This window comes from Bombyx mori, chromosome 6 (genome assembly GCF_030269925.1).
Source record: "Bombyx mori chromosome 6, ASM3026992v2".
Lineage (NCBI taxonomy): Eukaryota > Metazoa > Arthropoda > Insecta > Lepidoptera > Bombycidae > Bombyx > Bombyx mori.
In genome coordinates this window covers 16,680,190-16,704,025 of record NC_085112.1, presented here as the reverse complement: position 1 = coordinate 16,704,025, position 23,836 = coordinate 16,680,190, and the positions used below count along the sequence as shown (strand labels likewise).

Genomic DNA, 23,836 nt, shown 5'->3' with positions numbered 1-23,836 from the left:
TCTCCAATGACCGCGACGAGGGCGGCGCGTTGCTCGTCGAATCCAGAGCAACGCGCCAGCGTGTGTTCCGCTGTGTCTTCCTCGTCGCGGTCCGCGCAGTGGTGGCACTGCGCCGTCGGTTCCCTTCCGGCTATCTTGTGCAAGTACCGGCCGAAACAACCATGGCCGGTAAGCATCTGCGTTAGCCGGAAGGTGAGGCATCCGCGGTCGCGGCCCACCCAGTCCGCGAGAACCGGGCGGACCGCCTCGACGGTTCGGAGGCCGGCCGACGGGTCCGCCAAGCGGCGAGACCACGCCTCCAGCACGGACCGCCGAGAGTGGAGCCTCCGCGCTCGAACTACACCTTCGCTGGGGCGCCCTTCCCCCCTAGAGCGGAGGTCGCTACGCCACCGGTAATCGGCAGCGAGCGCCTCCGCCTCCAGGTCCCAGGGTGGCGCCCCGGCGAGCAAGCACGCCGCCTCGAAGGAGACGGTGCGGTATCCTCGGATCGCCCTGACCGCGATCGCGCGCTGCGGACGTCGCAGCGCCGCGACGTTCTCGCGGGTCAGGGCGTGGCACCATACGGGAGCCCCGTATAGTGCCATCGACCGCACCACCCCCATGTAGAGGCGGCGCGCCACCTGATCGGGACCCCCGACGTTTGGAAGCAGCCGGCTCAGAGAGCCGGCCGTCGCCATCAGTCGAGGGCCCAACTTCTCAAAGTGAGCGCGGAAGTTCCACCGACCATCCAGTTCGAGGCCGAGGTACCGAAGACCGGTCACCCCGACCCCGACGCGGACGCCTCCGATCACGAGGTGGGCACCCAGAGGCGGCGCTCGTCCCGGCCCGTGAAACATCAGGGCCTGGGTTTTGTCGAGCGCCACCTCGAGCCCCAACCGTCGGATCCTGGTGACGACGTGTGCCACGCCTGCGCACGCCAGACGGGCAGACTCCCGGTAGTCCCTCCCCGGAGCTACGATCAACGTGTCGTCAGCGTAACAAATTACGCTGAGCCCGGGGAGGGGTCCCCGAATGACGCCCCGCAGGACCCAGTCGTAGCCGATGTTCCACAGCAGGGGGCCCAGGACGGACCCCTGCGGAACACCGCGCTCGACGGGGAAGCGGTACATCGCCCCACCGTGTCCGATGCACTGGATCGACCTGCCCTCGAGGTAGGAGCCGATCAGTCGGCGGAGGTATGCGGGGACGCCGTGATACTCCAGCGCCCCCGCGATCACCGACCAGGGCAGGGTGTTGAAGGCGTTCCTTACATCTAAGGATAACGCCATCGCCACCCCGCCCCGGGATACGGCTTCGTCGGAGAGGGCCCGCACGCGCAGAATTGCGTCGATAGTCGAGCGGCCCTCTCTGAAGCCGTATTGCTCCGCCGAAAGATCGGGACCCGTCTCGGTCAGGTGCCGGACGATGCGGGCCGCGACGATTCTCTCGAGCATCTTGCCCGCTTCGTCCAGCAACACGATGGGGCGATAGCCCGCGGGTGAGTCCGCGGGGCGCCCGTCCTTCCGCAGAAGGACCAGTCTGCCCGTCTTCCATTTCGACGGGAACCGTCCCGACTCGAGGCACGCTTCGAAAAGCCCCCCGAGCCGGTCCCCTAGGGCCTCGAAGGCCAAGCTCCAGACCCGGCCGTGAACGCCGTCAGGGCCGGGGGCCGTGTCCTTCGCTCTCATTTTGGACACGGCCGCATGGATCTCCGCCCCCGTAATAGGGGGAGGGGGCTCCTCGGCAGCGGGAACGCTGGGGCGACGTGGAGGTGTGCCCCACGTGGCGTCCATCTGGGGGGGCTCAAAGTCCCCCCCCGCTGCCGGCGGGAAAAGCGCGGAAACTATCTCCCGCAGCTGCCGAGGCTGGAGCCGCTCGGTCACCGGGAGCGCCCACGGCTGCAGTTTTCTGCGAACCATCTTGTATGGGCGCCCCCAGGGATCTTCGTCGAGCGACTCCAGGAGAGTCTTCATGCTCTGCTTCTTGGCCTCGCCGATGGCCAGCTGCAGCGCCGTCTGTTTTTGACGACAGTCAGCGTGCAGCCGGGCCGCCGTCTCCGCGAACGTAGCGTCGCGACGACGGCGGCGGCGGTGGCGTGCGCTCCGGCGGCGCGCCCTCACGCACTCCTCACGGAGTCTCGCGATCTCGGGCGACCACCAGAACGCACCCCCACGTGGTGCTCGGGGGCCGACCCGGGGCATGGCGGCATCACAAATGTTTGCCATGGTGCCCCGGAACCAGTCGACCTCCGCATCCACGTCCGCGAGCCGCGCGGGTTTTGGCGCCCACGCAGCAACAGCGGCCGCCTCCATCAGCAACTCCTTGTTCATCCGTTTCAAGGCCCACCTGGGGAACGAACGGGGCGCACCTTGCGGGAGCTCCTCCTCGCCGCGGGCGCCCGCGGCTGACGACGACAAGGAGGAGGCAGAGAGCTCGAATCGGACGTATCTGTGGTCCGAGAGCGTCTCCGCCCCCTCGAGTACGCGCCAGCCGCGGGTGCGGCGCACGGCGGACGGGGACGCGAACGTAACGTCCACGTGAGATTCCCCGTTCCACCGCACGCAAGTCGCGACCGTACCTCTGTTTAGAAGACAGAGGCCGGTCGCGATCGCCCACTCCGAAAGAGCCTCGCCTCGCGAATCCGTGCGGGGGGAGCCCCAAGCCATACACTTGGCATTGAGGTCCCCCGCGACGATGACAGGGCGGGACCCGAAGCGGTGCAAGAGCACCTCGAGCCCGCCCAGAAACCGCTCGAACTCGGCGAGGCTCCTGTTCGGAGAAAAGTACGCCCCGATCACGACGGTCCCGTCGATCCTAGCCGCGACGTACCCGGGTCCCCTGGCCACCATATCCAAGGGGGGTAACGCCGCGGACTGTCTAAGTACGATGGCCACGGAGCCGTCGACGTCCCCGATCCAGCAGTCCTGGTCGGTGGGGACGAAGTACGGCTCCGCGGCGACAGCGACGTCGATTGACCACTCCGCCATGGTGTGGACGAGGAGATCCTGTGCCCTGGCGGAGTGGTTCAAATTACTTTGGAGGAAGCGATGGACGCAACCCATTACGGGGCTACGTCCATCGCTCCCTCGTCTGTCCCGCCCTGCGGCTCGACAACAGCCGCGGCGGGAACTGACTCGCCGGCTGCCCTTGTTGCAGCCGGCACCCGCGGCTTAACCTTTTTTTTTTTTTTTTTTTTTTTTTTTTTTTTTTTTTCGGGTAGAGGGCCGAACCTCCTACGAGGTCCCCGCGCAAAAGGGGCGCGCGGGGTATGTGAGACTCAACGATCTGCATGGTGTTGTGAGCAGACCGCGGGCCCAAGGATTTTAGAGCCCACCCACTAAACGACTCCTCTGCACTCTTACACCCGACGTCCGATCCCCTCCGAGGTCAAAACCCGGATGAGGTAGGGGGGCTACCGCGGTCAACACTACAACCAGACGGCGCGGCTCACCCCAAGGACGCCCAGCCGACGGAGCCTTCGAGGCGAATCGAAGGCTCTGAAACGTCGGCCGTCTCGGTACGGCAGCCCGTCGGGCCGCCCAGACGGTGCCGCTGGTGTCCCGGAATACCCCGCTGGACCAGAACCAGCCTGCCGGGTCGGGACGCGATACACCGTCGACCGGTCGCTCTAATCACTCCACGGCAGCGCGCTAGAGTGCTGGTAGCGCGCCGCGCGGCCTCACCCCCTCAGGTCGCCCCTTGACCTTCACCGGGGGGAGGCCGCCACCTACAGGGGCCGGGACGTACGGGCGTATTCCCGCCTCCGGCCCCCGGCTCGACGGCGACGGATCGGTGCGGAAAGGGAAGAGCTCTCCCTCTCTCGCTCCGCCGCCTCCTTCTGCGAGATGGTGGACTCGCAGAAGTCGAGCATCGCCTTCCAGGACGCGTCGCTGCCGAGCATCGTAGCCACGACGCGCGGCAGCGAGAGGTCCTCTCCAATGACCGCGACGAGGGCGGCGCGTTGCTCGTCGAATCCAGAGCAACGCGCCAGCGTGTGTTCCGCTGTGTCTTCCTCGTCGCGGTCCGCGCAGTGGTGGCACTGCGCCGTCGGTTCCCTTCCGGCTATCTTGTGCAAGTACCGGCCGAAACAACCATGGCCGGTAAGCATCTGCGTTAGCCGGAAGGTGAGGCATCCGCGGTCGCGGCCCACCCAGTCCGCGAGAACCGGGCGGACCGCCTCGACGGTTCGGAGGCCGGCCGACGGGTCCGCCAAGCGGCGAGACCACGCCTCCAGCACGGACCGCCGAGAGTGGAGCCTCCGCGCTCGAACTACACCTTCGCTGGGGCGCCCTTCCCCCCTAGAGCGGAGGTCGCTACGCCACCGGTAATCGGCAGCGAGCGCCTCCGCCTCCAGGTCCCAGGGTGGCGCCCCGGCGAGCAAGCACGCCGCCTCGAAGGAGACGGTGCGGTATCCTCGGATCGCCCTGACCGCGATCGCGCGCTGCGGACGTCGCAGCGCCGCGACGTTCTCGCGGGTCAGGGCGTGGCACCATACGGGAGCCCCGTATAGTGCCATCGACCGCACCACCCCCATGTAGAGGCGGCGCGCCACCTGATCGGGACCCCCGACGTTTGGAAGCAGCCGGCTCAGAGAGCCGGCCGTCGCCATCAGTCGAGGGCCCAACTTCTCAAAGTGAGCGCGGAAGTTCCACCGACCATCCAGTTCGAGGCCGAGGTACCGAAGACCGGTCACCCCGACCCCGACGCGGACGCCTCCGATCACGAGGTGGGCACCCAGAGGCGGCGCTCGTCCCGGCCCGTGAAACATCAGGGCCTGGGTTTTGTCGAGCGCCACCTCGAGCCCCAACCGTCGGATCCTGGTGACGACGTGTGCCACGCCTGCGCACGCCAGACGGGCAGACTCCCGGTAGTCCCTCCCCGGAGCTACGATCAACGTGTCGTCAGCGTAACAAATTACGCTGAGCCCGGGGAGGGGTCCCCGAATGACGCCCCGCAGGACCCAGTCGTAGCCGATGTTCCACAGCAGGGGGCCCAGGACGGACCCCTGCGGAACACCGCGCTCGACGGGGAAGCGGTACATCGCCCCACCGTGTCCGATGCACTGGATCGACCTGCCCTCGAGGTAGGAGCCGATCAGTCGGCGGAGGTATGCGGGGACGCCGTGATACTCCAGCGCCCCCGCGATCACCGACCAGGGCAGGGTGTTGAAGGCGTTCCTTACATCTAAGGATAACGCCATCGCCACCCCGCCCCGGGATACGGCTTCGTCGGAGAGGGCCCGCACGCGCAGAATTGCGTCGATAGTCGAGCGGCCCTCTCTGAAGCCGTATTGCTCCGCCGAAAGATCGGGACCCGTCTCGGTCAGGTGCCGGACGATGCGGGCCGCGACGATTCTCTCGAGCATCTTGCCCGCTTCGTCCAGCAACACGATGGGGCGATAGCCCGCGGGTGAGTCCGCGGGGCGCCCGTCCTTCCGCAGAAGGACCAGTCTGCCCGTCTTCCATTTCGACGGGAACCGTCCCGACTCGAGGCACGCTTCGAAAAGCCCCCCGAGCCGGTCCCCTAGGGCCTCGAAGGCCAAGCTCCAGACCCGGCCGTGAACGCCGTCAGGGCCGGGGGCCGTGTCCTTCGCTCTCATTTTGGACACGGCCGCATGGATCTCCGCCCCCGTAATAGGGGGAGGGGGCTCCTCGGCAGCGGGAACGCTGGGGCGACGTGGAGGTGTGCCCCACGTGGCGTCCATCTGGGGGGGCTCAAAGTCCCCCCCCGCTGCCGGCGGGAAAAGCGCGGAAACTATCTCCCGCAGCTGCCGAGGCTGGAGCCGCTCGGTCACCGGGAGCGCCCACGGCTGCAGTTTTCTGCGAACCATCTTGTATGGGCGCCCCCAGGGATCTTCGTCGAGCGACTCCAGGAGAGTCTTCATGCTCTGCTTCTTGGCCTCGCCGATGGCCAGCTGCAGCGCCGTCTGTTTTTGACGACAGTCAGCGTGCAGCCGGGCCGCCGTCTCCGCGAACGTAGCGTCGCGACGACGGCGGCGGCGGTGGCGTGCGCTCCGGCGGCGCGCCCTCACGCACTCCTCACGGAGTCTCGCGATCTCGGGCGACCACCAGAACGCACCCCCACGTGGTGCTCGGGGGCCGACCCGGGGCATGGCGGCATCACAAATGTTTGCCATGGTGCCCCGGAACCAGTCGACCTCCGCATCCACGTCCGCGAGCCGCGCGGGTTTTGGCGCCCACGCAGCAACAGCGGCCGCCTCCATCAGCAACTCCTTGTTCATCCGTTTCAAGGCCCACCTGGGGAACGAACGGGGCGCACCTTGCGGGAGCTCCTCCTCGCCGCGGGCGCCCGCGGCTGACGACGACAAGGAGGAGGCAGAGAGCTCGAATCGGACGTATCTGTGGTCCGAGAGCGTCTCCGCCCCCTCGAGTACGCGCCAGCCGCGGGTGCGGCGCACGGCGGACGGGGACGCGAACGTAACGTCCACGTGAGATTCCCCGTTCCACCGCACGCAAGTCGCGACCGTACCTCTGTTTAGAAGACAGAGGCCGGTCGCGATCGCCCACTCCGAAAGAGCCTCGCCTCGCGAATCCGTGCGGGGGGAGCCCCAAGCCATACACTTGGCATTGAGGTCCCCCGCGACGATGACAGGGCGGGACCCGAAGCGGTGCAAGAGCACCTCGAGCCCGCCCAGAAACCGCTCGAACTCGGCGAGGCTCCTGTTCGGAGAAAAGTACGCCCCGATCACGACGGTCCCGTCGATCCTAGCCGCGACGTACCCGGGTCCCCTGGCCACCATATCCAAGGGGGGTAACGCCGCGGACTGTCTAAGTACGATGGCCACGGAGCCGTCGACGTCCCCGATCCAGCAGTCCTGGTCGGTGGGGACGAAGTACGGCTCCGCGGCGACAGCGACGTCGATTGACCACTCCGCCATGGTGTGGACGAGGAGATCCTGTGCCCTGGCGGAGTGGTTCAAATTACTTTGGAGGAAGCGATGGACGCAACCCATTACGGGGCTACGTCCATCGCTCCCTCGTCTGTCCCGCCCTGCGGCTCGACAACAGCCGCGGCGGGAACTGACTCGCCGGCTGCCCTTGTTGCAGCCGGCTTCTTTTTCTTTCCGCCCCTCCTCGTTTTTGTAGAGGAGGGGGCAGATTTACACGCCGGGCCCCCGGCCCGGTGGTCGGCCTTCCTTTTGGCCGCGTCGCACAAGACGCAGTGCGGCGCGGCTGTGGTGCAGGAGGCTGCCTTGTGCCCCGGTTGGCCGCAGCGGAAACACAAGCCGCTGCGGTCCACGGTCGAGGGGCACTTGGCGAGGCCGTGGCCGGTGCCGAAGCACCGAAGACAGCGCCACGGCCTGGCATCCTGCAGCTGCACGTGGGCCACTACCCAGCCCACGCGCAGCCTTCCTGGGCTGTCGGAAGGCCGCCCCTGTGGAGGGGTGGCCAGGAGGGTCGCCGTTGCAATCGGGCAACGCGCCCACGCCGTCCGGGTACCAGAATATGTTTCCCGGAGCTCCCCGACTTTGACGTCGGCGAGGGCGCAGTTGCCCTGCGACGCGATGGCCGCGGCAACCTCCTCCTTCGTGGCGCACTCGTCGAGGCCCGTGATTTTGACTTCACCCATCTTCACGGGCCGCGCGATGCGCACCACCTCGGGGTCCGGCAGGATCTCCCTCAGCCGGGCCGCCAATTTTTCGGCCGCGGCGTTGGTGTTCGGGCCGGGGCACTCTATGAGACGGGCCCCGTTGGCCGTCTGCCGGACCTTGATGCCCCCCTCCACGCCGAGGGCGTCCACATTCACGCCGCCGCGCGCCTGGGTCATCACCTCGTGGTAGGTGATGCCCTTTTCTTTGCCGGCGGGCAGCAGCTCCACTACCACTGCAGCCGACCGCGGGGCGCGCGGCCTCCTTCGTCCGTTTCGGCCCCTCGGCTCCGCTCGACCCTCTTGACGGGGAGCGGCGGCCGCAGGGGCGGGCTTGGGGCGCGGCGCAAGAGGCGCCGCCACCTTTTTGGGCCCGCGCCGCACCACCGTTGTCCAGGCCTCTTCCATATTGGCCGGGGCCGGGGGCAGCGGGCGGGGCTGGGGAGTCCGTGCCGGTTTGGCGGCGTTGACGCCTCCCTTCTTCTTTGTCCGGCTCCTGGCGGGCCCTGCCTTCGCAGGCTGGGGCGGAGCAGGAGCGGATGCCGGTTTCTTTGGGGGGGCAGATCTTGTTGCCCCCGAAGCTGCTGACCGCGAGACAGTCGCGGCGGGAATCCTCGCAGGTGTGGCTGTCTGTTTGGGGCCGCTATAAGTTTTAGCGACCACTGTTCTACGAGGTGCGGGCACAGGCGCGCTGCCTTTCACCTCATGGGCGAGGGGCGGTCTCGCCCGCTCCACTTTGGAGCTGCGCGCCTCCTGTATAAGGAGCTGCCGCCTCAGCTCCTCGACCTCAGTGAGGCCTTCTGCTTCGGGCGGAGGAGGGACAGGGGCGGAGCCGCGTTGCCGCTCGATGAGATCGGCAACCATTGTTCGCAGCTCGGCCATGTCGACGCGGAGCTGACCGTTCTCCGCCCGAAGCAGGCCATTCTCGGCCGATACTTGTTCGAGGCGGGTGTGCAGCAGAGCCACTTCCTGCCGCAAGCCCGCCGTCTCCGTCGTCGTGGTGCGGTCCACGACGTCCTGCAGCCTTTCCTCAAGTGTGGCGGCCGCAGATTTCATGGCCGACACTTCTGAGCCCTTGAGGCCTGCAGTCGACTTGGCCGCGATGGTCTCAACTATTTTTCCAACGATTTTACACGATCGGAGGGGGTCAGAGGGACCCACCAGCGTTAGGGATCGCTGTAGGCGCTCGATCTCTTCTAGTTTTCTATTTTTATTTTTTGCCTCACGGCAGGCGGCCCTGGACTGCGCCGAAGAGGCAGCGTCCAGTCCGCGAGACGACGGCTTGTCAAAGTCAATGGCGGGCGGCGCCGAAGCAGCCGCCGGCCCTTCCGCCAACGCCATGTACTTGGCGCTGGCAGGCTCTCCTTCCGACGAGTCGGACGGAGCGGAGGACGCCGGCTGTCGAGCCGACTTCCGCTTCCGCCGTGTCCGCTGTCGGGTGCTGTCCACAAACAGCGCTGGCGTCTCCCGCCCACTAGACGCGTCGCCCCTCGCGGAGCTCCGCGCCGAGTAGAGCGAGATAAGGCTCTCGCAGCGCTCGAGGCGCACGGTGGGGACCCTGTCCCTTACGCGACCCGTGCTGTCGCCCCCTTCGTCGTGGCAATGTTTGCCCCCCCCAGAAACGGTGGGGCAGCGTGCGGCCGATCGCTCGACCGCACGGAGGGATTCTCCCCCCGCGGAGCGGGAGGTACCCTCCTGGGGTAATAACTTTTCTACATGTGCCATTGTGTCATATTTCCTTTTTGATTAACCAGGGGTCGGTCCCCTGGGGTCTGGTTGGTACCCTTGGGACTGGACTCCCTCCAGCCATTCATCCCATCGCCGGGCACCAGAGCTTAGGATTGGGGCATTTTTTAAAGAGGTTTACGTCCTCGCGGCCCCGTGCCTCGCGGCAGCGGCCCCCGTCCCCCACACGGTGAGGATTACGGGTTGGCCGGCGGCCCGCCGAGTGCAACGAGCAACACGACAGACCACCGCCCGACGCTCAAAAGAGCAACAACGACGAAGCCACGCCGGTATACCGGTACCCCCCTCTGGAGGGCGTGCCCCTGTAGCCGAAGCCGGGGACATGGCGACCAGCGGCCGGAAGATGCGTAAGCAACGCCGGCTCACTTCTCCATCGAAAGGCAGGCCAAAAGTGGCCCACCACCACCACGAAACGGGTCGGACGTGACCCGAAGAAAACAAAAAAGGGGGAAGAAAGGGGACAAGAGAGGGAGCCCGAGTGTCTCCAGGAGGAACACCCTTCAGCGAGTGAAGGGCGTGGAGAGCCCGCAACTCCCCCTGCTGGTTTTGGTCCGCGTCATCCGATCTCTTTCGTTGCAAAGCCTAACTAGGCTACCCTACTCCTACACCTAGCCTACCTACCTAACACCTAGAAATCCTTGCAACGAAAAAGATCGGACGATACCCCTGGGAGTGTGACTGTTCCCAGAGGATCCCGTTATCCGCCACCTACGGACGCGCCCGGTGGAAGTCCAGCAAAACTCCCCCACAGACGGAGCCCCCGGCCACGCAGAGTGCGCGCCGGGGGGCCCGCCCAGGTCCCTCGGGAACCTAACCTAACCTTTTTTTTTTTTTTTTTTTTTTTTTTTTTTTTTTTTTTTTTTTTTTTTTTTTTTTTTTTTTTTTTTTTTTTTTTTTTTTTTTTTTTTGGTATCGATGGGGAATCCCAGTCTTTACGGATACCCGGCCGACGGGGGTCGGACCGGGTTATGTCGGACTCCGCGCCTCCGGTGGAAGAAACAGGAAGAAGTCGCGAACCGAGGTCCGCGCCCTCGACCAATTAATCCACGGAGACTACGCCTTGACAAAGGCGCGCTGGGCTAAGTTCAGCTCGCGCCGAACCCGCCCAGCTTAACGACTACCGACTAAAACCCAACGAGCTCCTTCCTTTCCGGCATAGGGGGAACCCACGATACCGCAGGGAAACGCGCCCCGCAGGCCCCCCACACCGGCTCCCAGCCTGACTAACGGCGGGATCAACGTCGGCCATTGCTGACCGCAACTTCTTCGTGAGGTAGGCACCGGAGCCACAGCGCCCTATACCCTCACCACCACCACTGGACTATCGTGTCGAGCATCAGGCGCCCCCGCGCCCGACGCCCGACGGTCCCTACGGGAGCTGAGCGGGGGCACTTCGCCCGCGCCGCCCACCCCGTCTCTTTCGCCTGAGTGCAACTGAGTTTGGGTCGCACTCTCTTTCTCGCTCCTCCGTTTCGCGGAGCGTCATGACCAGGTCCGCATAGTCGGCCATCGCTCTCCAGCAACGCTCGTCCTCGACCATGCGGGACACTACGACCGGCAAACTTAAGTCTGCCCCGAGCACCGCGACGAGTGACTGCCGCGGATACTCCCACCTCGGGCACGCTTCGAGGGCGTGCTGCGCGTCGTCGTCTGGATGCCCGCATTGGTGGCATCCGGGATGCGGCTCTCTCCCGACCCGCCACAAGTACCTCCCGAAGCAGCCATGCCCCGAGAGGACCTGCGTGAGCCGGAAGTCGAGCACGCCGTGACGCCTGTCAATCCAGGCCTCCAACACGGGCACCAGGGCTGCGAGGGTGCGCCGCCGGGTTCGAGAACCACGGTGGATCTCCTCTGCAGCCAGCCTCTCTTTCCACTTCAACGTTGCCACGCGACGCGCAGCACGCCTCCATCGGGCAAAGTCGTTACCGAAGAAGACTCCGGGGCCGCGGCCACACGGAAACCAATGTAGCGGTGGTCGGAGAGCGTCTCCACGTCGACCAACACCTCCCAACCGCAGACGCGGCGCGCGACGTCGGGGGTCCCAAAAGACACATCCACCACGGACCCACCCGAACGACGGACGCATGTGTTCTCGGCGCCGCGGTTGAGGACAACGAGACCGCTCCCGACCAACCACTCCTCCGTCTCCCGTCCCCTGGGACAGGTGACCGGGGAACCCCAAGCGGACGACTTCGCGTTGAGGTCCCCGAGAACGAGCGCGCGCCTTGAGCGCGACCTCCCCACGACCTGACCGAGTTCGTCGAGAAAGGACTCGAATTCGGCGAGCGGCCGGTTGGGGGAGAAGTACACCCCGACGACGAGCAAGCCCGCCCAGAAGACTGCGACGAAGCCCCGACCCCTCTGTACGACGTCGAATTCAGGCGGAGCGCCCACCGCTGACCGACGCTGGACCACGGCCACCAGGCCGTCAATATCTCCCGCCCAGTCGGGAACCGAAGGGACCCGGTAGGGCTCGGCGACGACCGCCAGATGGGTCAACCGCTCCGCCATGCTCTGGATCAGCAGGTCCTGAGCTCTGGCGGAGCGATTGAGGTTGCCCTGTAGTATATGATAAGGGCTGCTGGTCATTATTCGTCGTCCATTGGTGTCGCCGTAGCCGTACCGGGCTGACTCCGCCGTTTCTCTTCGGCGGCGCTGCTCCTCTGTTGCCTTTGTTTCGGGGGCTTGGCGCAAGCCTTGCCCCCGGAGACGTGCGCTGCAGGCCTACCGGCGCCGGCGCAGATTGTACAATGCGGGGTGAGCGCGCAGCCCGCGGACTTGTGGCCGGTCTGGCCGCAGCGGTAGCACTCACCACTGCGGTCCACCGACGATGGGCAGCGGGCACTCACGTGGCCCAGTGCGTGGCAGCGGTAGCACTGCAGGCGCCTCGCCTCGAGGAGTTGCGCGCGAAGGACGCTCCACCCGATCCGCAGCTTGTTGACGGCCAATATTTTTTTGACACCCGCTATGGGGCATCTGACCAAGACCTGGCCAGTGCCTCCGGGGCCCATTTTTATTTCCCCAACCTTCACAACGTCGGGGGGGCACTCTCCAATCCTGGCGACCTCGGCAACAAGCTCCTCCCGGGATATGGATTCGTCGAGGCCGCTCAGTCTGACAGCGGCCGTTATTGTCGGCCTCGAGACGACAATGCTGTCCGAGGGCAAAACCTCCCGTAATTTCTCCGCCAGCAAATCAGCTTTTTCGTTCTGGTCGGCGCCGTCTACGACCAATACCTTTGCTCCCGTCACCGCCGAGCGTATCCGCTGGATAGGGATCCCCAGCTCTGCCGGATCGATTTTAGCCCTGGCCTCGGCGAGGACTGCCCGATAGGTGACTCCGCGCTCGACGGCCTCCGGCTGCAGCTTGACAATAACTGCCTGCGAGCGGGGTGGCCGGAGTCTCTTCTTCTTTTCCTTCAGGGGCGGTGGAGCGGGCACGGTGCCGGTCGCCGTCGCCGTCCTCGGCTTGGCGCCTCTTCGGGCTACCGTCGTCCAGGCTTCCGTCAGAGCAGCTGGGGCGGGGGGGAATGTCCGTGGTTCTGGTTGAGCCGGCTGCTGCCTGCTTTTCGGCGCCTTCTTTTTCTGCGGGCCACCACCGTTGGGTGCCGCCGTCGCGACTGCAGCTGTTGGTCCGGGCGTCGGCATTGATTCTGCTGCCGTTGGTGGTGTCGGCGTCTTTTCTTGACCGCGGCTTCTCCTGTGGTCTGCGGCCAGGGGTGGTCTCATCCTGGGCTCTGGAGGCAGTCGCGCTTCCAGCCCAGAGAGGCGCGCATCCAGCATGGTGCCGACCGCACGCATGATGCGCTGGAGGCGCCGCTCCTCCTCGTCGTCGCTCCGTTGGATCGGGGCGGGGGCGGGTACGGGGGCGGGGACGGCTGCCGGCGATCCCACGGCCTGGGCCAGGCGCGCCATCTCCGACCTCATGTCGGCGATCGCATTCTTGAGGTGCAGGATCTCGGCCTCCTGCCTCCTGCAGAGCTCCTGCAGCCTCTTCGTCTCACCGTCGGTAGTCCTTGCTGCCATATCTTCCTTGGCCTCCCGAATGGCGGCAGCCATCTCCTTCAGGGCACGTACGTATGTGCCCTTCAGGTTCCCAGACTTGGCCGCGATTGCTACGGCCAGCTTCGCGGACTCGTCTAGTCGACGTTCGGGGTCGAGTGCTGGTTCCCCCGTGCTGCCCGCGACGGCGTCTTCCCTCACTCGCAGCTTTCGGACACTCTCGGTGACCTCTCTCTCGGCGCGCAGCGCCAGCTCCTCTCGTTGGGCCTTCACATACGCCTCCTTGGCGGCGGCGAGGCCAACGTACTGCCCGGTTGTGGGCGGTCTTCCTCTGCCCCTCTTTGACGGGGAACCTAACCTAACCTAACCTAACCTTTTTTTTTTTTTTTTTTTTTTTCGGGTAGAGGGCCGAACCTCCTACGAGGTCCCCGCGCAAAAGGGGCGCGCGGGGTATGTGAGACTCAACGATCTGCATGGTGTTGTGAGCAGACCGCGGGCCCAAGGATTTTAGAGCCCACCCACTAAACGACTCCTCTGCACTCTTACACCCGACGTCCGATCCCCTCCGAGGTCAAAACCCGGATGAGGTAGGGGGGCTACCGCGGTCAACACTACAACCAGACGGCGCGGCTCACCCCAAGGACGCCCAGCCGACGGAGCCTTCGAGGCGAATCGAAGGCTCTGAAACGTCGGCCGTCTCGGTACGGCAGCCCGTCGGGCCGCCCAGACGGTGCCGCTGGTGTCCCGGAATACCCCGCTGGATCAGAACCAGCCTGCCGGGTCGGGACGCGATACACCGTCGACCGGTCGCTCTAATCACTCCACGGCAGCGCGCTAGAGTGCTGGTAGCGCGCCGCGCGGCCTCACCCCCTCAGGTCGCCCCTTGACCTTCACCGGGGGGAGGCCGCCACCTACAGGGGCCGGGACGTACGGGCGTATTCCCGCCTCCGGCCCCCGGCTCGACGGCGACGGATCGGTGCGGAAAGGGAAGAGCTCTCCCTCTCTCGCTCCGCCGCCTCCTTCTGCGAGATGGTGGACTCGCAGAAGTCGAGCATCGCCTTCCAGGACGCGTCGCTGCCGAGCATCGTAGCCACGACGCGCGGCAGCGAGAGGTCCTCTCCTATGACCGCGACGAGGGCGGCGCGTTGCTCGTCGAATCCAGAGCAACGCGCCAGCGTGTGTTCCGCTGTGTCTTCCTCGTCGCGGTCCGCGCAGTGGTGGCACTGCGCCGTCGGTTCCCTTCCGGCTATCTTAAAGAGGTACCGGCCAAAACACCCATGGCCGGTCAACATCTGCGTCAGCCGGAAGGTGAGGCATCCGCGGTCGCGGCCCACCCAGTCCGCGAGGGCCGGACGGACCGCCTCGACGGTACGGAGGCCGGCCGACGGGTCCGCCAAGCGGCGAGACCACGCCTCCAGCACGGACCGCCGAGATTGGAGCCTCCGCGCTCGAACTACTCCTTCGCCGGGGCGCCCTTCCCCCCTAGAGCGGAGGTCGCTACGCCACCTGTAATCGGCAGCGAGCGCCTCCGCCTCCAGGTCCCAGGGTGGCGCCCCGGCGAGCAAGCACGCCGCCTCGAAGGAGACGGTGCGGTATCCTCGGATCGCCCTGACCGCGATCGCGCGCTGCGGACGTCGCAGCGCCGCGACGTTCTCGCGGGTCAGGGCGTGGCACCATACGGGAGCGCCGTATAGTGCCATAGACCGCACCACCCCCATGTAGAGGCGGCGCGCCACCTGATCGGGACCCCCGACGTTTGGAAGCAGCCGGCTCAAAGAGCCGGCCGTTGCCATCAGCCGAGGGCCCAACTTCTCAAAGTGAGCGCGGAAGTTCCACCGACCGTCCAGTTCGAGGCCGAGGTACCGAAGACCGGTCACCCCGACCCCGACGCGGACGCCTCCGATCACGAGGTGGGCACCCACAGGCGGCGCTCGTCCCGGCCCGTGAAACATCAGGGCCTGGGTTTTGTCGAGCGCCACCTCGAGCCCCAACCGTCGGATCCTGGTGACGACGTGTGCCACGCCTGCGCACGCCAGACGGGCAGACTCCCGGTAGTCCCTCCCCGGAGCTACGACCAACGTGTCGTCAGCGTAACAAATTACGCTGAGCCCGGGGAGGGGTCCCCGAATGACGCCCCGCAGGACCCAGTCGTAGCCGATGTTCCACAGCAGGGGGCCCAGGACGGACCCCTGCGGAACACCGCGCTCGACGGGGAAGCGGTACATCACTCCACCGTGTCCGATGCACTGGATCGACCTGCCCTCGAGATAGGAGCCGATCAGTCGGCGGAGGTATGCGGGGACGCCGTGATACTCCAGCGCCCCCGCGATCACCGACCAGGGCAGGGTGTTGAAGGCGTTCCTTACATCTAAGGATAACGCCATCGCCACCCCGCCCCGGGATACGGCTTCGTCGGAGAGGGCCCGCACGCGCAGAATTGCGTCGATAGTCGAGCGGCCCTCTCTGAAGCCGTATTGCTCCGCCGAAAGATCGGGACCCGTCTCGGTCAGGTGCCGGACGATGCGGGCCGCGACGATCCTCTCGAGCATCTTGCCCGCCTCGTCCAGCAACACGATGGGGCGATAGCCCGCGGGTGAGTCCGCGGGGCGCCCGTCCTTCCGCAGAAGGACCAGTCTGCCCGTCTTCCATTTCGACGGGAACCGTCCCGACTCGAGGCACGCTTCGAAAAGCCCCCCGAGCCGGTCCCCTAGGGCCTCGAAGGCCAAGCTCCAGACCCGGCCGTGAACGCCGTCAGGGCCGGGGGCCGCGTCCTTCGCTCTCATTCTGGACACGGCCGCATGGATCTCCGCCCCCGTGATAGGGGGAGGGGGCTCCTCGGCAGCGGGAACGCTGGGGCGACGCGGAGGCGTGCCCCACGTGGCGTCCATCTGGGGGGGCTCAAAGTCCCCCCCCGCTGCCGGCGGGAAGAGTGCCGTAACAATTTCCCGCAGCTGCCGAGGCTGGAGCCGCTCGGTCACCGGGAGCGCCCACGGCTGCAGTTTCCTGCGAACCATCTTGTATGGGCGCCCCCAGGGATCTTCGTCGAGCGACTCCAGGAGAGTCTTCATGCTCTGCTTCTTGGCCTCGCCGATGGCCAGCTGCAGCGCCGTCTGCTTTTGACGACAGTCAGCGTGCAGCCGGGCCGCCGTCTCCGCGAACGTAGCGTCGCGACGACGGCGGCGGCGGTGGCGTGCGCTCCGGCGGCGCGCCCTCACGCACTCCTCACGGAGTCTCGCGATCTCGGGCGACCACCAGAACGCACCCCCACGTGGTGCTCGGGGGCCGACCCGGGGCATGGCGGCATCACAAATGTTTGCCATGGTGCCCCGGAACCAGTCGACCTCCGCATCCACGTCCGCGAGCCGCGCGGGTTTTGGCGCCCACGCAGCAACAGCGGCCGCCTCCATCAGCAACTCCTTGTTCATTCGTTTCAAGGCCCACCTGGGGAACGAACGGGGCGCACCTTGCGGGAGCTCCTCCTCACCGCGGGCGCCCGCGGCTGAAACCTTTTTTTTTTTTTTTTTTTTTCGGGTAGAGGGCCGAACCTCCTACGAGGTCCCCGCGCAAAAGGGGCGCGCGGGGTATGTGAGACTCAACGATCTGCATGGTGTTGTGAGCAGACCGCGGGCCCAAGGATTTTAGAGCCCACCCACTAAACGACTCCTCTGCACTCTTACACCCGACGTCCGATCCCCTCCGAGGTCAGAACCCGGATGAGGTAGGGGGGCTACCGCGGTCAACACTACAACCAGACGGCGCGGCTCACCCCAAGGACGCCCAGCCGACGGAGCCTTCGAGGCGAATCGAAGGCTCTGAAACGTCGGCCGTCTCGGTACGGCAGCCCGTCGGGCCGCCCAGACGGTGCCGCTGGTGTCCCGGAATACCCCGCTGGACCAGAACCAGCCTGCCGGGTCGGGACGCGATACACCGTCGACCGGTCGCTCTATTCACTCCACGGCAGCGCGCTAGAGTGCTGGTAGCGCGCCGCGCGGCCTCACCCCCTCAGGTCGCCCCTTGACCTTCACCGGGGGGAGGCCGCCACCTACAGGGGCCGGGACGTACGGGCGTATTCCCGCCTCCGGCCCCCGGCTCGACGGCGACGGATCGGTGCGGAAAGGGAAGAGCTCTCCCTCTCTCGCTCCGCCGCCTCCTTCTGCGATATGGTGGACTCGCAGAAGTCGAGCATCGCCTTCCAGGACGCGTCGCTGCCGAGCATCGTAGCCACGACGCGCGGCAGCGAGAGGTCCTCTCCAATGACCGCGACGAGGGCGGCGCGTTGCTCGTCGAATCCAGAGCAACGCGCCAGCGTGTGTTCCGCTGTGTCTTCCTCGTCGCGGTCCGCGCAGTGGTGGCACTGCGCCGTCGGTTCCCTTCCGGCTATCTTGTGCAAGTACCGGCCGAAACAACCATGGCCGGTAAGCATCTGCGTTAGCCGGAAGGTGAGGCATCCGCGGTCGCGGCCCACCCAGTCCGCGAGAACCGGGCGGACCGCCTCGACGGTTCGGAGGCCGGCCGACGGGTCCGCCAAGCGGCGAGACCACGCCTCCAGCACGGACCGCCGAGAGTGGAGCCTCCGCGCTCGAACTACACCTTCGCCGGGGCGCCCTTCCCCCCTAGAGCGGAGGTCGCTACGCCACCTGTAATCGGCAGCGAGCGCCTCCGCCTCCAGGTCCCAGGGTGGCGCCCCGGCGAGCAAGCACGCCGCCTCGAAGGAGACGGTGCGGTATCCTCGGATCGCCCTGACCGCGATCGCACGCTGCGGACGTCGCAGAGCCGCGACGTTCTTGCGGGTCAGGGCGCGGCACCATACGGGAGCCCCGTATAGTGCCATCGACCGCACCACCCCCATGTAGAGGCGGCGCGCCACCTGATCGGGACCCCCGACGTTTGGAAGCAGCCGGCTCAGAGAGCCGGCCGTCGCCATCAGTCGAGGGCCCAACTTCTCAAAGTGAGCGCGGAAGTTCCACCGACTATCCAGTTCGAGGCCGAGGTACCGAAGACCGGTCACCCCAACCCCGACGCGGACGCCTCCGATCACGAGGTGGGCACCCACAGGCGGCGCTCGTCCCGGCCCGTGAAAAAGCAGGGCCTGGGTTTTATCGAGCGCCACCTCGAGCCCCAACCGTCGGATCCTAGTGACGACGTGTGCCACGCCTGCGCACGCCAGACGGGCAGACTCCCGGTAGTCCCTCCCCGGAGCCACGACCAACGTGTCGTCGGCGTAACATATTACGCTCAGCCCGGGGAGGGGACCCCGAATGACGCCCCGCAGGACCCAGTCGTAGCCGATGTTCCACAGCAGGGGGCCCAGGACAGACCCCTGCGGAACACCGCGCTCGACGGGGAAGCGGTACATCGTCCCACCGTGTCCGATGCACTGGATCGACCTGCCCTCGAGGTAGGAGCTAATCAGTCGGCGGAGGTATGCGGGGACGCCGTGATACTCCAGCGCCCCCGCAATCACCGACCAGGGCAGGGTGTTGAAGGCGTTCCTTACATCTAAGGATAGCGCCATCGCCACCCCGCCCCGGGATACGGCTTCGTCGGAGAGGGCCCGCACGCGCAGAATTGCGTCGATAGTCGAGCGGCCCTCTCTGAAGCCGTATTGCTCCGCCGAAAGATCGGGACCCGTCTCGGTCAGGTGCCGGACGATGCGGGCCGCGACGATCCTCTCGAGCATCTTGCCCGCTTCGTCCAGCAACACGATGGGGCGATAGCCCGCGGGTGAGTCCGCGGGGCGCCCGTCCTTCCGCAGAAGGACCAGTCTGCCCGTCTTCCATTTCGACGGGAACCGTCCCGACTCGAGGCACGCTTCGAAAAGCCCCCCGAGCCGGTCCCCTAGGGCCTCGAAGGCCAAGCTCCAGACCCGGCCGTGAACGCCGTCAGGGCCGGGGGCCGTGTCCTTCGCTCTCATTTTGGACACGGCCGCATGGATCTCCGCCCCCGTGATAGGGGGAGGGGGCTCCTCGGCAGCGGGAACGCTGGGGCGACGCGGAGGCGTGCCCCACGTGGCGTCCATCTGGGGGGGCTCAAAGTCTCCCCCCGCTGCTGGCGGGAAAAGCGCGGAAACTATTTCCCGCAGCTGCCGAGGCTGGAGCCGCTCGGTCACCGGGAGCGCCCACGGCTGCAGTTTCCTGCGAACCATCTTGTATGGGCGCCCCCAGGGATCTTCGTCGAGCGACTCCAGGAGAGTCTTCATGCTCTGCTTCTTGGCCTCGCCGATGGCCAGCTGCAACGCCGTCTGCTTTTGACGACAGTCAGCGTGCAGCCGGGCCGCCGTCTCCGCGAACGTTGCGTCGCGACTACGGCGGCGGCGGTGGCGTGCGCTCCGGCGGCGCGCCCTCACGCACTCCTCTCGGAGTCTTGCGATCTCGGGCGACCACCAGAATGCACCCCCACGTGGTGCTCGGGGGCCGACCCGGGGCATGGCGGCATCACAAATGTTTGCCATGGTGCCCCGGAACCAGTCGACCTCCGCATCCACGTCCGCGAGCCGCGCGGGTTTTGGCGCCCACGCAGCAACAGCGGCCGCCTCCATCAGCAACTCCTTGTTCATTCGTTTCAAGGCCCACCTGGGGAACGAACGGGGCGCACCTTGCGGGAGCTCTTCCTCACCGCGGGCGCCCGCGGCTGACGACGACGACAAGGAGGAGGCGGAGAGCTCGAATCGGACGTACCTGTGGTCCGAGAGCGTCTCCGCCCCCTCGAGTACGCGCCAGCCGCGGGTGCGGCGCACGGCGGACGGGGACGCGAACGTAACGTCCACGTGAGATTGCCCGTTCCACCGCACGCAAGTCGCGACCGTGCCTCTGTTTAGGAGACAGAGGCCGATCGCGATCGCCCACTCCGAAAGGGCCTCGCCTCGCGCATCCGTGCGGGGGGAACCCCAAGCCGTGCACTTGGCATTGAAGTCCCCCGCGACGATGACAGGGCGGGACCCGAGGCGGTGTAAAAGCGCCTCGAGCCCGCCCAGAAACCGTTCGAATTCGGCGAGGCTCCTGTTCGGAGAAAAGTACGCCCCGATCACGACGGTCCCGTCGATCCTAGCCGCGACGTACCCGGGTCCCCTGGCCACCATATCCAAGGGGGGTAACGCCGCGGACTGTCTCAACACAATGGCCACGGAGCCGTCGACGTCCCCCATCCAGCAGTCCTGGTCGGTGGGGACGAAATACGGCTCCGCAGCGACAGCAACATCGATTGACCACTCCGCCATGGTGTGGACGAGGAGATCCTGTGCCCTGGCGGAGTGGTTCAAATTACATTGGAGGAAGCGATGGACGCAACCCATTACGGGGCTACGTCCATCGCTCCCTCGTCTGTCCCGCCCTGCGGCTGCTCTGGTGCCGCGGCGGGAGCTGACTCACCGGCTGCCCTTTTTGCAGCCGGCTTCTTTTTCTTTCCGCCCCTCCTCGTTTTTGTAGAGGAGGGGGCGGATTTACACGCCGGGCCCCCGGCCCGGTGGTCGGCCTTCCTTTTGGCCGCGTCGCACAAGACGCAGTGCGGCGCGGCTGTGGTACAGGAGGCTGCCTTGTGCCCCGGTTGGCCGCAGCGGAAACACAAGCCGCTGCGGTCCACGGTCGAGGGGCACTTGGCGAGGCCGTGGCCGGTGCCGAAGCACCGAAGACAACGCCACGGCCTGGCATCCTGCAGCTGCACGTGGGCCACTACCCAGCCCACGCGCAGCCTTCCTGGGCTGTCGGAAGGCCGCCCCTGTGGAGGGGTGGCCAGGAGGGTCGCCGTTGCAATCGGGCAACGCGCCCACGCCGTCCGGGTTCCGGAATATGTCACCCGGAGCTCTCCGACTTTGACGTCGGCGAGGGCGCAGTTGCCCTGCGACGCAATGGCTGCGGCGACCTCCTCCTTTGTGGCGCACTCGTCGAGGCCCGTGATTTTAACTTCTCCCATCTTCACGGGCCGCGCGATGCGCACCATCTCGGGGTCCGGCAGAATTTCTCGAAGCCGGGCCGCCAGTTTTTCGGCCGCGGCGTTCGTGTTTTCGCCGGGGCACTCCAAAAGACGAGCCCCGTTGGCCGTCTGCCGGACCTTGACGCCACCCTCCACGCCGAGGGCGTCCACATTTACGCCGCCGCGCGCCTGGGTCATCACGTCGTGGTACGTGATGCCCTTTTCTTTGGCGGCCGGCAGCAGCTCCAATACCACTGCAGCCGACCGCGGGGCGCGCGGCTTTCTGCGTGCTCCTCTTCTTCCTTTTTGGCCCCTCGGCTCCGCTCGACCCTCTTGGCGGGGAGCGGTGGCCGTAGGGGCGGGCTTGGGACGCGGCGCAGCAGGCGCCGCCACTTTCCTAGGCCCACGCCGCACTACCGTCGTCCAGGCCTCTTCCATATTGGCCGGGGCAGGGGGCAGTGGGCGGGGCTGGGGGGTCGGGGCCGGTTTTGCGGCGTTGACGCTCCTATTTTTCTTAGTCCGGCTCCTGCCAGGCCCCGCCTTCACAGGCTGGGTAGGGGCAGGAGCAGACGCCGGTGTCTTCGGAGGGGCGGACGTTGTTGCCCTCGCAGCAGCAATCGCGGCGGGACGTGCCGCAGGAGTTACGCCCATTTTGGTTTTGGGGCCGCCATATGTTTTGGTGGCCCTTGATACCGCGTTAGAGCTGGCGGTCGTCTTCATGATCCTGCGGGGTGCCGGTGTTGGTGCTTCTCCCTTTCTCTCGTGAGCGAGGGGCGGTCTCGCACGCTCCACGTTCGAGCTGCGTGCCTCCTGTATTAGGAGCCGCCGCCTCAACTCCTCGGCCTCGTTGGCCTCTTCTGTCTCGAGCGGAGTAGATGCAGGGGCCGAGTTGCACTGCTTCTCGACTAAGTCGTTCACGAGCGTGCGCATCTCAGCCATGTCGACCTTCATCTGCCCGTTCTCCTGCCGAAGGCGATCGTTTTCGGCACTGATTTGGGCCAGTCGGGCGTGCAGCAGGTCCACTGTTTTTCGTAGACCCACCGTTTCATCATTCGTGGTGCGGCTTACTGCAATTGCCATTTGCTCCTCCAGGGAGGAGGTAGCCGATTTTAGGGCCCGCACGCAGTCGCCCTTTAGGCCCTTGGCCGACTTCTTCACTACCACAGCCACTAATTTCTGGGCGATATCACATGTTCTGAGGGGGTCGGAGGGACCCACCTCGGTAAGGGAGCGCTCCAGATGCTCAACCTCTCCGTTTTTTATAGGTTCGTTGGCCTCACGGCGGGCGGCCCTGGTTTGCGCCGAGGAGGCAGCAGCCAGTCCGCGAGACGAACGAGTCTCTAAATCAGTGGCGGGCGACGCCGCAGCAGTCGCCGGCCCTTCCGCCAACGCCATATATTTGGCGCTGGCAGGCTCACCCTCGGACGAGTCAGACGGAGCGGAGGACGCCGGCCGTCGAGCCGACTTCCGCTTCCGCCGAGTCCGCTTTTGCGCGCTGTCTGCGAACAGCACTGGCGTCTCCCTCCCACTGGACGCGTCGCCCCTCGCGGAGCTTCGCGCCGAGTGAAGCGAGAACAGGCTGTCGCATCGTTCGAGGAGCACGGTGGGAACTCGATCCCTTACGCGACCCGTGCTGTCGCCCCCTTCATCGTGGCATTGTTTGCCCCCCCCAGAAACGGTGGGGCAGCGTGCGGCCGATTCCTCGACCGCACGGAGGGATTCTCCTCCCGCGGAGCGGGAGGTACCCTCCTGGGGTAATAATTTTTTAACAAGTGCCATATTTCATTGTTTTCCTTTTTTATTAACCAGGGGTCGGTCCCCTGGGGTCTGGTTGGTACCCTCGGGACTGGACTCCCTCCAGCCATTCATCCCATCGCCGGGCACCAGAGCTTAGGATTGGGGCATTTTTTAAAGAGGTTTACGTCCTCGCGGCCCCGTGCCTCGCGGCAGCGGCCCCCGTCCCCCACGCGGTGAGGATTACGGGTTGGCCGGCGGCCCGCCGAGTGCAACGAGCAACACGACAGACCACCGCCCGACGCTCAAAAGAGCAACAACGACGAAGCCACGCCGGTATACCGGTGCCCCCCTCTGGAGGGCGTGCCCCTGTAGCCGAAGCCGGGGACATGGCGACCAGCGGCCGGAAGATGCATAAGCAACGCCGGCTCACTACTCCATCAAAAGGCAGACCAAAAGTGGCCCACCGTCACCCATGGGCTACGTCCGAAACGGGTCGGACGTGACCCGAAAAACAAAAAGGGGGAAGAAAGGGGACAAGAGAGGGAGCCCGAGCGTCTCCAGGAGGAACACCCTTCAGCGAGTGAAGGGCGTGGAGAGCCCGCAACTCCCCCTGCTGGTTTTGGTCCGCGTCATCCGATCTCTTTCGTTGCAAAGCCTAACTAGGCTACCCTACACCTACACCTAACCTACCTCCCTAACACCTAAGAATCCTTGCAACGAAAAAGATCGGACGATACCCCTGGGAGTGGGACTGTTCCCAGAGGATCCCGTTATCCGCCACCTACGGACGCGCCCGGTGGAAGTCCAGCAAAACTCCCCCACAGACGGAGCCCCCGGCCACGCAGAGTGCGCGCCGG

General features: G+C 66.1%; 1 protein-coding gene across 1 annotated transcript; it reads right to left on the bottom strand.

The window, feature by feature from the left end:
• Positions 1-11,710: 11,710 nt before the first annotated feature.
• On the bottom strand, positions 11,711-22,322 carry LOC134199093 (uncharacterized). The gene is made up of 3 exons (XM_062669226.1): positions 22,050-22,322; positions 18,195-18,561; positions 11,711-11,739 (listed from the first exon to the last, which is right to left on the bottom strand). The coding sequence occupies exons 1-3, from the start codon at positions 22,320-22,322 to the stop codon at positions 11,711-11,713; spliced, it is 669 nt and encodes a 222-aa protein (XP_062525210.1).
• Positions 22,323-23,836: the final 1,514 nt, after the last annotated feature.

Coding starts and splice junctions, on each gene's coding strand:
- LOC134199093 (XM_062669226.1), bottom strand. CDS start 22,322: ATGGCAATTGCAGTAAGCCGCACCACGAATGATGAAACGGTGGGTCTA. Junction 18,562..22,049: donor GGCGGCTCCTAATACAGGAG/GCACGCAGCTCG, acceptor CTGAGCGTAATA/TGTTACGCCGACGACACGTT. Junction 11,740..18,194: donor GGGTCCCGATCAGGTGGCGC/GCCGCCTCTACA, acceptor GCCGTGGTCCAG/CGTCGGTCAGCGGTGGGCGC.